The sequence below is a fragment of the Acartia tonsa genome, chromosome 5 (assembly GCF_053477335.1).
Source record: "Acartia tonsa isolate MP-2025a chromosome 5, ASM5347733v1, whole genome shotgun sequence".
Lineage (NCBI taxonomy): Eukaryota > Metazoa > Arthropoda > Copepoda > Calanoida > Acartiidae > Acartia > Acartia tonsa.
This window is the reverse complement of record NC_137264.1, coordinates 37,943,775-37,959,996: the sequence shown is the minus strand read 5'-3', so window position 1 is coordinate 37,959,996 and position 16,222 is coordinate 37,943,775. Positions and strand designations below refer to the sequence as shown.

General features: G+C 43.0%; 1 protein-coding gene across 4 annotated transcripts in view; it reads right to left on the bottom strand.

Moving 5' to 3' along the window:
• The window catches only part of LOC145320025 (uncharacterized), a 41,162-nt gene that overhangs the window by 16,392 nt on the left and 8,548 nt on the right, over nt 1-16,222 (bottom strand). For all 4 annotated transcript variants that reach the window (XM_080162465.1, XM_080162468.1, XM_080162466.1 and 1 more), the window contains exons 15-24: nt 15,762-15,858; nt 15,379-15,495; nt 4,212-4,296; nt 3,731-3,791; nt 3,194-3,266; nt 2,695-2,869; nt 1,943-2,029; nt 1,310-1,406; nt 808-902; nt 292-552 (exon numbers count right to left, since the gene is read on the bottom strand). In XM_080162465.1, coding sequence (XP_080018591.1) covers nt 292-552; nt 808-902; nt 1,310-1,406; nt 1,943-2,029; nt 2,695-2,869; nt 3,194-3,266; nt 3,731-3,791; nt 4,212-4,296; nt 15,379-15,495; nt 15,762-15,858 — 1,148 coding nt within the window. The remainder of the gene's footprint in view (nt 1-291; nt 553-807; nt 903-1,309; nt 1,407-1,942; nt 2,030-2,694; nt 2,870-3,193; nt 3,267-3,730; nt 3,792-4,211; nt 4,297-15,378; nt 15,496-15,761; nt 15,859-16,222) is intronic.

The following is a 16,222-nucleotide window of genomic DNA, read 5'->3' as shown; positions in this document are numbered from 1 at the left end:
CTTTTTTTTCAAAAAGGCATAAAAAAGATATTCTTATGAAAGGTTGGTGACACCAAAAACCTCAACTGGGAGTTTGAAAACATTCGCTTTAAAGGAGAACAATTTCTGTTCAGCAGTATCTTTCAAACCACTTTTAATTAGGACCGATTATTTATCATGCTGAATGATAATAATTTTCACTTTTTATAAGTGCTTTACTTAAGGACACTGATTACCTTGTTTTATGGTTATAATATTAAAATGTTATAGCTAAGAATTCTACGAATTATATGTATAAAATGACAAACATACCCATATATTCTTGTGAAGTTGCCGCTAGTTGTATATTTCCATTATTATCCACTCTCCTGGTCAGTATAAGTGACTGAAGACCGACCCCACCAAACGAGTGCTGACCAACGCCGCCGCCCAGCTTGCTCACTAAACTAGCGACATCTCGTGGCAGCAACTGCAACTCATTTTTATTATTTTTGTGACTTGCAACTTCGATGTTGTTGTTTTCTTGAGTTTTAGTTTCGGTCATCTTGTTTGGGATAAGATATCCATCAATTCCTTAAAAAATAAGAATGAAAAATTCATAAAAGCAAAGCTCTAAACTCCAGCGATAGGACGAACGAAAATAAATAAAGGATAACTACTTTTTGAGTTTATACTTACAATTTTATGACTTATTATAGAAATTATTCGCTTAAAATAGTGTACCTTTTGTCCTAGAAAAATATTGTTGAAAATATATGATTTAATTTTTTACTATTTTGATTTATGTAATTTCTCATTGATCCTTGTATTTGAAAAAATATATTTCACCTGTCTTGTCACTTGTATTTTCATTGGCAGGAAGATTATCATTAAAGATTTGTTCATTATCATTTTCTATGCTATTAAATCTTGATCTGTAGCACCTAGGTAGATAATTAGGGTTTATTGAAAACTACAAGGTAAAAATTGTATTGTTTACAAGAAAAGCCTAGCTTATGACAGTCTAGAATCAGTAAATGTAATAATCCATTAATAATACCATCAGAGAATGGCTGCACTAATCTTTAATGACTGGTCCATTATACAAATAATCTAAATGCCTTTTCTTCGCCATGCTAATATTTTTCATCGTGGTTTTTAAACTGATTATATCCGTTGGATTAGAACAGGTTCTGAGCCATACTGCAAAATTATGTATTTTATCGTGTTTTAGACAAATTTCCACAAACAGCAGTCTATAATACGATGAGTTAATATAAGGTCTAATCATTATAGCTAATCAATCAATCAACCAATCAACCGATGTAGCTAATCAATCAATCAATACTACCTCAATAATGTTGCTAGGCTGGTGTGTCCGGCCCTTTCAGCAATTTCATGTGGCAACATATGATCAGAGTCAAGCTTGTTCAGATGTTCACTCCAACCTTAACAAAATCAAGCATGTACATAGGGAGCACATCAAGCTCACATCTTTCGTATGGAATGGAACAGTTAGGGTTTTGCAAAAAAAAAAGAACAAATTTTCAGAAAAAGAGGTAGGTATGTTAAAGGGGGCCATGATTGTTAAGGCAATTTGCTAGAAGTTGCAAAATCAATTCAATATCAAATCCGTGGTTTACGAAAACGTTTATCTAGAATATCCTCCTTTTATTGTAGTTTATGTAAAATTAACAAATGGTTAGTGTGTATTGCAGCGATAGATCTCGCTAACCGATCAACCGATAGGTCCGACTCCGGATAAGGTTTTTAACTATTTCGGAGGAAGAAAGAATCGAACTTAACAACTGGTTAATTATAAAAGCAGAAGCCAATCCATGAAATATCAATAAATCACTGAAAATGACGCTTTAGAAAGATTAGCAAAAAAACACATTTTTGTTAAAATGCTCAGTCTTATTCATTTTAAAGATATTTAAAGACAATTAGACATAGGTATATGTATATTTTAAAATGTTATTACCTAAAGATAGCAGAGTGGAAGCTAACTCTCTGAAGCCATGGTGTGCAGCCCAATGAAGCAAGCTAGGTGAGGTTTCCAATAGGTTTCCTGAAATATAACAAGTTGTAAAACCAGTGTTTTAGAGCCGGAGCCGTATTTTTTTTTAAAACGGCTACGGACTAGATAAATAAAGAGATTTTTTTATAAATTATAATTTGGTAACTCTGTTTTGTCATGTGCAAATGCCCTTTTTGAGTTTTTCAAGTTTATTTTTATTAAAAATTGAACTTTTAAAACCTTTAAAAGTCAAAAATAAAAAATGGTTTTTTTTATGGGGAAAAAAATATGTCGAGTTTTTCTTGATTTTAGGTCGGATGCAAGACAAAAAATGGCCATATTTTAGAAATCCTTAAAAATGACGGGTTTTCAGGTATTTATTGGGAGCCAAATATTTCGAAACGGAATAAAGTTCATGGTCCTAATTTTCAAAACTTATTTTAAAAAGTTGCGATGATCTTTTTTACATTTAAAAAAAAGTCCTAAATTTTAAATTAAAATTATCGGACGAAATATTAATATATTAGTTTTAACTTTCACTAAAACCACCCCTCCCCATATTTCAATTTATTTAAATTTGTGGGGGCCGGTGGGGGGAGGGGTTTAGTGTTCAACCGAACTTTGTCTGAGAGCACAAGATAATAAAATGCGCTAAAAAATCCACACTTTTCAGTAAGAATCTTGTTTAAATATTAGTAACAGAAATAGTTTAAAACCTGCAGGTATTCCAGTCACAGTTTCTTGGCTGCCATTGGACGGTTTCAGTGTTTCGAGGCTGGAGTACTGTGCAGCCATCCTTGTGGCCACTGTCTTTGCCAGGTAGAAATCTACCTCTGCTGGTGACCGGAACTTCATCCCGTAGGATTCAGACATCATTTTGTGAGGCTGAGTCTAAACAATTAAAATCATGTTTTAGTTCAGAAGCGCCCTATGATTCATTTTGTCTGCCTTTCCGTCTGTAAACTATGGAGAAAATGTGATTTTAGTATAAAAAGAATTTTTTTTTGAGGATCCAGACACAATCTTATTGGGATGAGGAGGTACCCCAAATAGTTATCTATCTTCCCTGTACTTATAAAAGCTTCTTTGTAAAGTGTAACCATATCAGTCCAACGGTTATTGAGATTTTTCGTTACTAACAGACACACATAGACATCCTGTTACTTTTACAAAAGAATTGACATATCCAGTATCTAAGGTTGTTGTATAATATACCTGATTATTCCAAATGCTCTGAAACAAGGAAAAATTACTCTCCAACTTTAACTTTACTTCGCCCATTGATTTTCTGAATAAAATATTAAGTTACATTGTAAAAAAAAGGGACAATAATTTGCATAAATTTCCAAACAATATTAACAGTTAAATTATTTTCTCGGTTGTATTTCACATAAAGGAAAAGACATATATTTCAAAGACATTTAAAAGTAACTTAGAACTGTAAATTAAACTGGTACCCAAAGTTTTATAACCATCTTATTCGTTGGCTTAAAAACTTTGGGTACTTTTATATAACTTTCATAGGTTGGTCATTGTCTTACTCCTCAAGATTCCTGCAAAATTTTGTAGGAGGTGGAACCGCTGACTGGACGAAAAACGCCGTTTCCCGAATTTTTTTTCTTAAAAAATTAAAATTAGACAACATTAAATGATTTGAGACAATTATTTTTTAGTTGAGTTGAGTTTCTATTCGTTTGAAGTTTTGTTACAGAAAGTACCACCATCACTCCCCTCCACCCCCTTTCAATTTACCTGTCTAAAAACAGCTGAATACTTGCCATACACGAAGTGGTCATAGCAGATTCGGGGATTTCTATAATAATAATAATTAGGTACGTCATATCTTAAAACCAAAAAATTTCATTTGAAAACAGACAGATATAAGTAAATTATAACTCAGGGAGGGAGTGGACAATGGGCTGTTTATTACACTAATCCCCAAAGTTTTATATTATCGTTTTCTCAATCGCTGGCTATTTAACTTTGAGGACAGACATTGAATTTTGATTTGTCGGTTCTTTAAGTAGAGTGTCCAAATATTGCAATAATTCTACAGGAGAAGGGTTAATTTTGTGTATAATCATTGGTGAATTACATCAATTTATCAGCCATTGCCTTTTCCCTTTAGATCCCTGAGATAATAAAATGGACAATAACAAACATCAAAATAATAAAGTTCCTAAAATGGGAATTATAGAGTAGCTTCGCTACTACAAATACATACTAGACCCACCTATTTGTAAGCAGTCAGGTTTCAATATCTTGTAATCTTCAATAATCAAGTGTAACCCTTCATAAGTCATGTCAATTTCAAATTCCTAATAAAAGATCATGAGTATGAACGAACGAGTTCAAGTGATTCTAAGCATCTTCCAGCAGTGATTCTAAATATTTTTTTCTACGGAATATGTTTAATATCGTTATATCAATTTAAATAACTAAGTTATACCATTGTTTTCTATGAATAAAACTTTGAAATGTTAAGCATGTTTTAGTGAAATATCATAAAATGGTTTGTTGTTTTCTAAGGTTCAAATAAAATAACACGCCAAAACATAATTACATACTGTAAAAAATTAAGAAAATACACCTGTAGTGGGTCTTACTTGAGATACTTGTAAAATAAGCAGAATGGCATTTTCGTGATCCTAAACGAGTGGACAGATTTTTATGAAATTAGTACCATTTTAAAGCGTTAAATTTTCTCTATTGATTTTTCTTTTATTTGAATTTTTAAGCCCACAAATGACGGATCCCGAGTTTTAATTATGAAACATTTGTACTTATTATATTCTGTTAAAATCTTGTGATATCTCATATGAGGCCATATTTTTCCAAGAAATCAATATACATATAATGCTCCGCATTTATATGTATATTTGACCTTTCTATCATCTACGCGTGTAGGTTTTAGGCGATATTTAACTTATGTACTTTTGTAGAAGAGAGCTCCAGTTATCCAGGGATTTGGCATCCTCAATGCATCACGGAGATTTCCCCTGCACAACTGAACGTGACTAAACGGGAAACTCAACATACACTCCGGCCTGCTGATATATCCTACGCAGACCTACGTGTATCCCTTGCCATCCCTGTATGATCAGAAACGCCCCCTCAATACTCCAATACTCTCTGTAATTTTCCTATATGTATATTGATATAATATGTATTCATTAATTTTGTGTAAACTATACTTGTCTATTGAAAATACATCAGTTCCGCACAAACAGTTGTTAGTAGAGTATCAACTCCAATTTGTGGGCAGCTAATCCTAGCTGCAATTAATTATCCAGAAACATATAAAATCCCCTGTGGGTACTTGCGTGTAGTATTCGTTATTTAACTTAGCGGAGACGTACAAACGAAGGGAACGAGTTGCTTCGCTCTTGAATCGCTTCAGCCACAACGTTACCATTCCAACGTGAAGTGCCGCCACACCGCTCGAGGCGGGCTTTAATAGTTTTTAAAAAGCTATCTATTACGTCCGATCCGTTACAGTCAAACTGGTGACAGCTGTGCTTGGATAAACCGCAGTGCTCAACAGGAGATTTACGAGGAAATTACCCAGAGGAACTACGGTAATTTCGGACGATTGTGTACATCCAGACGAGTTTTATGAGAACTGAGATCAGAAAGGACGAAGACCCCTGTGTTTGGAGACCAGTGTGGGACCATTCTGACGTCTGGGACATCAACTTGGTAAAATTTTCTTTAAATTTTGAAGAAATTTCGTTAAGTTTCGAAGATGGCGCAAGCTCAGCAGGCCGCTGATCTAGAGCAGTTGAATTTGCAGCGTGCTATTCAAGAGGCACAGGCAGAAGGAGCGCCGAATGAGAACGCTCAGCTCATTGCGCTAGGCAATACCTGGTTGGAGAACCAGCGCCGGAAGCTTAACAAGCAGAATTTTCCCCGGTTTTGTAACCGAGCCGGAGAAGATTGGGATGGCCACAAGACAAAGATGGCCAATGCGTTTAGAATTGCCCGTCATCACCCATCGGATCAAGAGGGTAGGAAAGGCCAATACATCATGAGTCTCGACGGAGAAGCGTTCCAGATGGCCCGAGAAGTCGCCGACAACCAAGATGCGCTCACCCTTGAGCAGGTAATGGATAGGCTGGATGCCATATTCCTAGCACCATCAGATTCAGACATCAACAAGGACGCGTATAAGCAGTTGTCACAGGGCAAGAACGAGATTCCGCAGACGTACCTTGCCAAGAAAGAGCAGATGTGGTTGAAGGCCTACTCCCCAGACAACCGTGATCCAGGCCAATTCCGGAAAGAGGTAACCCTTGGTTTACGCCATCGAGAGGTACGAAAAAGAGTTTTCTGTCAGCTACCTAGTATTACCAGCATGGGTGTCCTACGGAATGTTATTATGAACGAGATTGCCACACAGCGCCAACTTATTCACCATGGAGATGCTGAGGATACCTCCATGGATGGCCTCGCCACGTCCAACCGTGTCATCTATCGCAACGACGGCACCGAGGATATGGAGGTCAACGCTGTCGGAGATGGAACCAGTAGCGTCAAGTGCTACAATTGTAACCAGACAGGCCATTATTCGCGTAATTGCCCTAAGAAGAAACAGCAAGCGAGTAAGGGTACGGGCGGTGCCACCAAGGACAAACCGAAAGGCAATTGTCGGAGGTGTGGCACGCCTGGCCATTGGCAGAAGACGTGTACTATTCCTGAGGACAAGCTGGCGAACGTGCGCAAGAGGAACCAGGAGAAGAACGCCAACAGCGGCGGACGCGGCCGACAATATCAAGATCGTGGCCGGCACGCCGTGCGAGAGATGCGTACCAACGAACCTGGGGACGCCGACAGTGGCGTAGGAGACGATGACCAGGCGCAGTTCTATGGAGATGTCAACTGTTTGGAAGCAGTTGGCCACAGAAGCAAGACTTCAAAAAATGTGAGAGAGGGCTCCCGTCGGTAGGTCGGAGTCCCTCAGCAGCTGTAGACCCTACCACCCTCAATCAGATGCAAGGACGGAGAGGCGCCCGGGCCATGGTTAAGATCAGCCTGCGTGCAAATGGACCGACTGTGCGGACCTATGGTCTCATCGATACCGGTAACAAGTTGCACGAAGGAGTCGCCGTAAATGAGGAGTTAGCCCGGAAACTACAGTTGCCGATCGTTCCTTGCGAGTTATCAGTGGGAACAGCGGCGAATGGCGGCGATATGGACGTCATCGGCCGTGTGTACAACATCAGCGTCATCTTGGGAGATGACTGTCCTAGCTACATTCGAGAGGCCTTGGTTATACCTGAGCTTCGCACCCCCATCAATCTTGGGTGCAAGTGGGTCGAGGAGATTCGTGGAGTTCTAGATTACTCATCACCGGTGCAGGCGGCGTTGGTCGTGAAGCAGACGAGAGTTCCGCTTGTGCAGTCCATCGACTACGAGGTTCCAAGTACCTCAGAAGACGAAGAGCGGTCTGGAAAACCGCCGGGGGAGCACTCGCCCCCCAACCCTCAGATAAGTGTTTCATTACGAGCCTTCGAGGAGTTGAATGCAGAAATAAGTAGCTACAGTAGTGCCTTAAATGTTTGTACACCCACTTTTAAAGATTTATGTAAAGCAGAAGATAATTTTGCGAATGGTAATGTGCACCATTCACGTGAGTTTTTAGCACTTAAACCGGATTCCGTCGAATCATATGTTGCGCAACTTTCTTTTAAGCACAAAGCAAAAGCAGATTTTGAGCGCAAAAATGTTTGGACACGTAATGTCAAGGGACCGCTTCGTAATTCCCAAGGGCCGGCCGTTCGTTTGAAAACCGTCGCAGTAGGTAAGCGGCCGCGTCCTGTCCGTTTGTCCGTCCAAGCGACTAGGATTCTCGCGCCAGAGTCAGTGTCTGTCGTTAATTTTCTTCCTAGCCGAGAACTCCGACCGCAAGCGATTGTCATGGTAGAAGAGACCGTTTTAGATGATAGTCCAGTGCGTGTGTTGGAAGGAGTATACAGAGCCCAGCAAAATGGGATAGTCCGCATCCCTGTCGTCAACTTGCAGGAGGCGCCGTGCATTGCATCGGCCGGGTGTGTGTTCACCGCCGAGATTTGTGAGGACAGCAGTATGGTGATCAACACCGAAAGCTTGGTGTTGAGAGAGCCCCATGAAGTTATTCAGTCAATGTCCGAGAACAAGACGAGCGACGCCACCAAGCCCATGACGAAGGAGCAGATGGAGAACCCCACGTTCAAGGAAGTTTGGGAGGACCTGGAGATGGAGGACAACGAGCTACTGAACGAGCACCCCGATGTCAAGAAGCAAGTCAAGGAGCTCATTTACGAATACAGAGACATATTCAGTCGAGAGGCCCCTGGGCACACAGACCTGGTAACAATGAAGTTGAAGCTCAAGCCAGGGACGGAGCCCATCAGGCAGAGATACAGGGAATTGAACCCTAAGATGTTGAAGGATCTGGAGGCACAGATGGCCGACTGGCTCAACCAAGGAGTGATCGAGCCGAGTTCATCGCCATGGGCGAGCCCCCTTGTTCCCGTGCGCAAGAAGGATGGAAAGATCAGATGGGCAGTGGATTTCCGCAGGTTAAACAGTTGCTTAGAACAAGACAGTTACCCGCTGCCGAGGATACAGACTCTATTGGACCGCGCAGGAGGACATCGTGTATATTCAACGTTAGATGCCACAGCCGCCTACTTCAACATCTCCATCGATCCAGCATCCAGGGAGCTGACGGCTTTTGCCACGCCAACGGGTTTGTGGCAATTCCGCCGCATGCCCTTCGGCATCAGCACAGCACCAGCGGTATACAGCAGATTCATCAGCACCGCAATGAACCCGCTGGGGAGCGAGGTAGCGCAATGCTACCTCGATGATGTAATATCATACAACCTGAGAGTTGCGGATCATGTACCACAGATGCGACAGGTTTTTGAGGCCCACCGCAAGGCTGGAATCAAGCTGAAGGCAAAGAAGAGCAAGCTGTTCCAGAAGAAGATCCAGTATCTTGGCCACATGCTGAGTCACGAGGGTATCGGTATGGTGCCAGAGTATGTGGAGCGTATCAAGAACTGGCCGCCGCCCTCAACCGTCGCCGAGTTGAATAGTGTCCTTGGTTTTTACGGGTACTACCGGACCTTCATACCGGAGTACGCCGACTTGACGTGTGAGATGAATGCACAGAAGAAAGCCACCAAGCTAGAGTGGACCCCAGGGATGGATGAGCAGTTCCAGCAGTTGAAGGACAAGTTCCAGAATGCCCCCATCCGCGCTGTGCCTGATTTTGAAGCGGACACCCCATTTCAACTGACCACCGACTACTCCGGAAGAGCAATCAGTGCGATCCTGAGTCAGGTTCAGAATGGCGCCGAAAGGTTGATCGCCGCCATGGGACGTAAGACGACTGGCGCGGAGCAGCGATATCCCTCATGGAAAGGAGAAGCCTCCGCAGTTATTTATGGCATCAGAAAGTTTCGGACAATCCTGAGCTTCAAGCCGTTCCAAATTAATACGGATAACAGCGCCCTCAAACAGTTGAAGTCACTGAAGAAGAACACTGGCATGATGGCCAGGTGGACTGAGGAGCTGGCTGGTTACGAATTCCGTGTGGTTCATCGGCCGGGGAGACTCAATACCAACGCCGACGCGTTGAGCCGGCGTACCGATGCTGACATGCCAGACCCCACAGCCGAGGAAGAGGCTGAGCAGGAGGAGTACGTCGGAGCTGTAGATGATCCTGCCGACGAGCTTCCTGACCGACGAGAACGGTACAGAGACAGAGTGTACCGGCATCAGTTAGACGACCCTATTTTAGAGAAGGTTCGTAGATGGATTGGCGTTGACCGGCGTGCACCGGACAAGGCAACCCTGCGTGGAGAGAGTAGGGACGTGCACCGGCTGGCTGAGATTTTTGACACTCTGCGCATTGCAGAAGATGGAGTTATTGAACAGGAGATCAACACCTTCACAGGGAAGCGACGCAGAATCATGGTCCCTTTGTCCCTGAGAGAAGAGGTGTTCACTCACTGCCACAGAACTACCACAGGAGCGCATTTTGGCATGCACTCCACCATATCGAAGTTTTTGAGGAATTTTTATTATGTGGGACATCAAGCAGACATCCGCCTGAGGATCGCCGTCTGTCATGACTGCGTTCAGAAGAACATCAAGGCCAACATCAAGATAGGAGCGCACGTACCCATCCAAAACGGGTACCCGCTCCAGACAATTTATATGGATGTGGTAGGCAAGTTCGACACAACCCCAGAAGGATACAATTTTATCCTGACGCTACAGGACGGATGGTCGCGCTTCGTTCAGGCGTACCCCTTGAAACAGAAGACTGCCGACGAGGTCGCCACAACAATTATGGACAAGTTCATTTGTACCTTTGGATGCCCGCAGGCATTCCACAGTGATCAGGGGAAAGAGTTCTGCAACACCATCATGAAGAAACTCTTGCAGAAGCTCGGTGTTAAGCACGAGCTAGGCCCCGTGGCGAACCCCCAGAGCAACCTTATAGAGAGGTGGCACCGGACTATGGAAGAGACGCTGAGAACCGTGATCCAAGGACGGGAGACTCTATGGCCAGAGTACTTACCTGGAGTTGTCCTGGCGTACAACACGAGGATCCACAGCAGCACCGGCGTGACCCCCTTTCTTGCCTTCCAGGGTAGAGAGGCTACTCTACCCGCGGATTTGATTTTGCGGTTACCAAACCCTGACGATGACAAGGATATTCCCACAGCCGTGAGAAATTTATTGGACAGATACACGACCATGTATGAAGCCATGGCGAAGAGTCAAGCAAGCACCATTCGAAGAAATGCTTTGCAGTATCACGGCAATCGCGAATTTAGAGTAGGCGATAAAGTTTTCTATTTGGCACCCAACCATGGTAAAGCAAAGAAGAAGATGACCAAACATTGGAGTGGACCATACTTAATTACCGAGAAGTGTGCCGACGTTTTATACAAGATTCAGACAATACCAGCGGGAGAAAAGGAGGACTTGGTTGTGCATGTTGGTCGGTTAAAACCATATTACCCCCCAGCAATGACAGATGGAGACCCAACTTCTCCCCCAGAACCATTTGAAGAAGACGGAGATGAGGCAGGGGAGCAAATTCCCTTGAATCCAGAAAGGCAGGCGAAGCCGCCCAATCCAAGAGTTGATTTCTCAAATGGGGATGACAGCGATGAAGAGGGAGGACCCCCCATTAGACCGGGAGGAGCACCACCACCGCCCAACATTGACCCCCTCAACCTTCCCCTACCGGATACACCACCGCCTAGATCACCAACGATGCAGCGCACACCGCGCAGAGAGCAGAGTGAGAAGAGAGGGAGGGAGAGAGATCAATCTTGCGAACCGTCCGGTTCGGGCACTCAACGGAGAGATGCCAAGCGAACCCCCGATAGAGAGAGAAGCCCGAGAAGAAGCTCGCCCCCGCAGACACCGCGCCGAGATAGAGAGCGCGAGCGAGCTACGTACACATACCCTTCCGCACCCCGGGTAGAGAAGCGCGCTCTGAGCGACAATGAAGAGCCGTCCACGGACTCACCCGAAAAAGGGGAGAGGGTTAAATCCGGAGGAAAGAAGCAGAGGAGTGGGACACTTTGGCAACAGCAAGTGGAGGAGAGCAAAGAGGTGCTAGACAGCTCGGACGAGGATATGGACCCGCCTGCAGTGGCTACACTTGCGCGGACAATCAGAATCCCCGTCAAACGCGGAGCAAAGCTGCCGTACAAGGGTACGAAAGAGAGTGCGGGCCATGACATATACTGCCCTGCCCACACAATCCTTCCCCCTGGGCAACAGACTTGCGTCCCTCTCAAGCTACACACCCGTGTACCCCCCGGATATTTTCTTAAACTCTTTGGCCGTTCAAGTATAGAACGGGAGGGAGTAATTTTACTGGCAGGATTAGTGGACAGCGACTACACCGGCGAGATACAAGCAGTCTTCTGGAACTTGAGTACCGAAGCAGTGGAGTTCAACAAGAATCAACGAGTGTGTCAAACGGTGATCCTAGAGACTCGCGAGGTGGAATTTTATCATGTCGATAATCTTCCTACCACTGATCGCGGTGCTAACGGCTTCGGTAGCACCAACCAGTGAGGCATACTCATTAGACATAGTAGATTGCACAAACCCTTCCACCATCAAGAAATTCAACAAGGAAACAATATGCAGAGCAGAGGAACCTACACAAGAAGTTCCAGTGAAGGAGCGCTACACAATTCTACAGAGGCCAACCCTGACGAAGGTACACGGATACTCCTGCGAAGTGAGGGTATCCTTGTACCATTTCAAGTGCGGAGTTTGGGGCCACCTCAAGTTACAACAGGTACCCCAAACTATGAGGCACGAAGAAATTACTGCAGAAAATTGCCGCCGCATGTCACTGGTGCAGGAATACCAAATTTCTGGCTATGGTGACCCTATCAAAGTGAAACTTAACCGCCCAACCTACGTTTCGGCAACCCTGGCCGGATCCCTGAAGATGGAAGACGACAAGATCACCTGCATTGGGCAGACCATCCGCATGGGCGACACCATCCACTACAACACCCTGAAGTTAGCTGAATACCAGATTCTACTTAAAGAAGAAACTTTTCTGGTTAGCAACAACAAGGTAGAGAGTGAAACTGATCATCTATCTCTACCATGTCCATATCATAAAGGGGAGTGCATCACTGGCGCTGCGACATTCGTCTGGAATATCAACGACAGCTCCTGCACTCTACAGATGGTCAACACCATCAACCCCCTCACCACCATGGACACCTACCTAGTGGACCACCAGCAGCAAGTTTTACTCAACACTACAGGCGCAATGAAATTAATGCATTGCCCCTTTAATGTCATCACCACGGACCACGACGGCATCTACCTAGGCAAGACCAGCGAACTCAGCAGACTCGCCACCATTGACCCTGGACAAATAGATGTAAACCTTCAAGCTGCAGTACATTTAAATTATTTAGCCTACAGTATGCGCCAGACCTTCAGCCAACTAGATGTAACACTACGGAAGACCATATGCGAAACCCATTACCATGGAAAGTCAGACCAACCAGTGCTGCTACATGAGCAGACTTACGGACTCTTGAAGGGAGACCTGTTGATGACCTTCCAGTGCACCAAGAGGACTCAGAAGATCAAGGACGACATCAATTGCTATCAAGATATACCTTTGGATCCTGATGGTTATGCAGATGCTGCAACTAAACATTATAAGTTGCATTCCACAAGGGTAACGTGTTCAGCAACTTTCCCCCTAACTGTCAAGTCTAAAGAAGGCTGGATTCAGTTGACTCCCGCCATCATCAAGACTCAGGCCCCCATGGAGATGACCATCGACACCCCTCTAGTTAACTGGACGGATTTCAGCCATGGAGGAATCTACACGGAAAGAGAGAGAGCTGAATGGTTACACACCCTCACCTTCCCCTCCTACACCGAGGCAAGCCTGAAGGAGATCACCTACGGACTATGCATTGGAGATGGAAATTGTAACCAACTTTCTACCAACAACCTACCCCTGTACACCCTTGAGAATCTAGTGCCGGACATGGAACGCAAACTTGACTTATGGAGCAGCGTCAAGAGCTGGCTCCATGAATATGGCGACCTAATGGCACTCGCATGCCTGGTCATCCTAGGGCTAAAATTTATAACTGATCTGATATGCATTATCCTCACATTTCTACGTGTAGGACCTGGAGCCGCCATCGCCTTAATTGCCCACCTTTATCTTTATAACAAGCATTCCTACCAGAAGCTTATGAGAAAGAAGAAGGCCGATACCAGAACTGAGAGGCGAGAACCTACGACAACAGCAGAGACAACGTCGCTATTACCAACGACATCGACCCCGAAGATCCAGATGACAGAGATACAGCCCATCATGTTAGATCCTGCATCCTTGCCATCATACAACACTGCGACTAAAACATCTAGGCTATCAACCTTAATACCATGACATCGCAATAGGTAATATTGGCCGACCAGTCTATTGTCTTTGCCAATTTGAGCGTTATGTTATCTGGCACGTCTGTTCGCCAGATAAAAAGGGGAGAAAATGTAGTGGGTCTTACTTGAGATACTTGTAAAATAAGCAGAATGGCATTTTCGTGATCCTAAACGAGTGGACAGATTTTTATGAAATTAGTACCATTTTAAAGCGTTAAATTTTCTCTATTGATTTTTCTTTTATTTGAATTTTTAAGCCCACAAATGACGGATCCCGAGTTTTAATTATGAAACATTTGTACTTATTATATTCTGTTAAAATCTTGTGATATCTCATATGAGGCCATATTTTTCCAAGAAATCAATATACATATAATGCTCCGCATTTATATGTATATTTGACCTTTCTATCATCTACGCGTGTAGGTTTTAGGCGATATTTAACTTATGTACTTTTGTAGAAGAGAGCTCCAGTTATCCAGGGATTTGGCATCCTCAATGCATCACGGAGATTTCCCCTGCACAACTGAACGTGACTAAACGGGAAACTCAACATACACTCCGGCCTGCTGATATATCCTACGCAGACCTACGTGTATCCCTTGCCATCCCTGTATGATCAGAAACGCCCCCTCAATACTCCAATACTCTCTGTAATTTTCCTATATGTATATTGATATAATATGTATTCATTAATTTTGTGTAAACTATACTTGTCTATTGAAAATACATCAGTTCCGCACAAACAGTTGTTAGTAGAGTATCAACTCCAATTTGTGGGCAGCTAATCCTAGCTGCAATTAATTATCCAGAAACATATAAAATCCCCTGTGGGTACTTGCGTGTAGTATTCGTTATTTAACTTAGCGGAGACGTACAAACGAAGGGAACGAGTTGCTTCGCTCTTGAATCGCTTCAGCCACAACGTTACCATTCCAACGTGAAGTGCCGCCACACCGCTCGAGGCGGGCTTTAATAGTTTTTAAAAAGCTATCTATTACGTCCGATCCGTTACAACACCAATAAAACTGTTTATGTACATTATTAGAAGTTACCAACCCTTTTTCTAAATAAACATTTTCATTGGAATAGTTTATTTTTGTATCCTAGTATATTTACACAAAAAAAAACATTTATAGTCACTGCTGGAAGGTGCTTAGAATCACTTGATCTCCTTCTTTATCTCATCTTTAAATTAATTAATTTTCTTATATTGTGAGCATTTAATAGGTATAACTCAGCCAGGGAGGGGAGAGTACAATGGACTTTAAATTACACTGGCATCAGCATGTTTTATAAAGACGTTATATTCCTTCCCTCAAAAACTATTGGTACTTTTGTTCTAAAATTTACTTTGATTAAGCTGAGCTACTTATTTATTTTGTCATCCTTGTTTTATAGAAATAATACTGGCAAAAATGTCTAAAATTAGTCATTTAATAGTTTACCTGTGAGCTAAGAATTGGATTTTCTAGAATAATGATCAGTTTGTTTTGCGTTGTGTTCAATTTCCGGGGAAAAATACGAAAACTAGATTCACAGCCGTGGGTTCGAGTCTTCTCTTTCTAAACAATTTCATTATTTTAGAAGTAAATAAAAAAGATTTAAGCATAGGGGAGAAATAGAACTCTTGAAACTTTCAACGTGCTCCGACGTGTAACTCTCACTGGCAAATGTAACAAATCACTGAATATGAAACCAGCGTAAGAGAAGGCAAAAAATGTACACTTACACACCCAAATGCTGTATATAATGTCTTAAAGGTCGGCCAAGCGAAACCTACCTACCAACTTTCACACTTTAGGTATAAACTTCTGGAGTATTTTTTTACCTGGAGTATTTCTGTAGCCAGCTTTGAGACCTGTAGCGTCACCTCCTCATTTTCTCCTTCGTTCTTTAAGTCTAGAACCTTCCACTCGACATAGTTGCTAAATCATTAGCACAAAGTTTGTAGATGGCCAATAAAATTCAGCATAACGTACTTTAATGTCTCAATATATATAAGACTAGCGGCTACGCCCCTAGAGGCCTCTAGGGGCATTTGAGGAGGAGTCGAATTTGATAACCCAATTTCTTATTTTAGATTTTAAAAGATAGTAAAAAAAAATTTTGGGGGGTTGGAATTTTTTTTTGGGGGGGGTTGTGGGTGTCCAACCCCTCAAGAAAATAGTTATAAACCTAGTTTCCAGGACCTATGAGAAGCTACCCTGATAAGGAGAACCCGATCGGTTCAGCGGTTAGCGAGATCCTTCGGTACAAATGCTAGAAATGCAATACCAAAATTTATCCGCC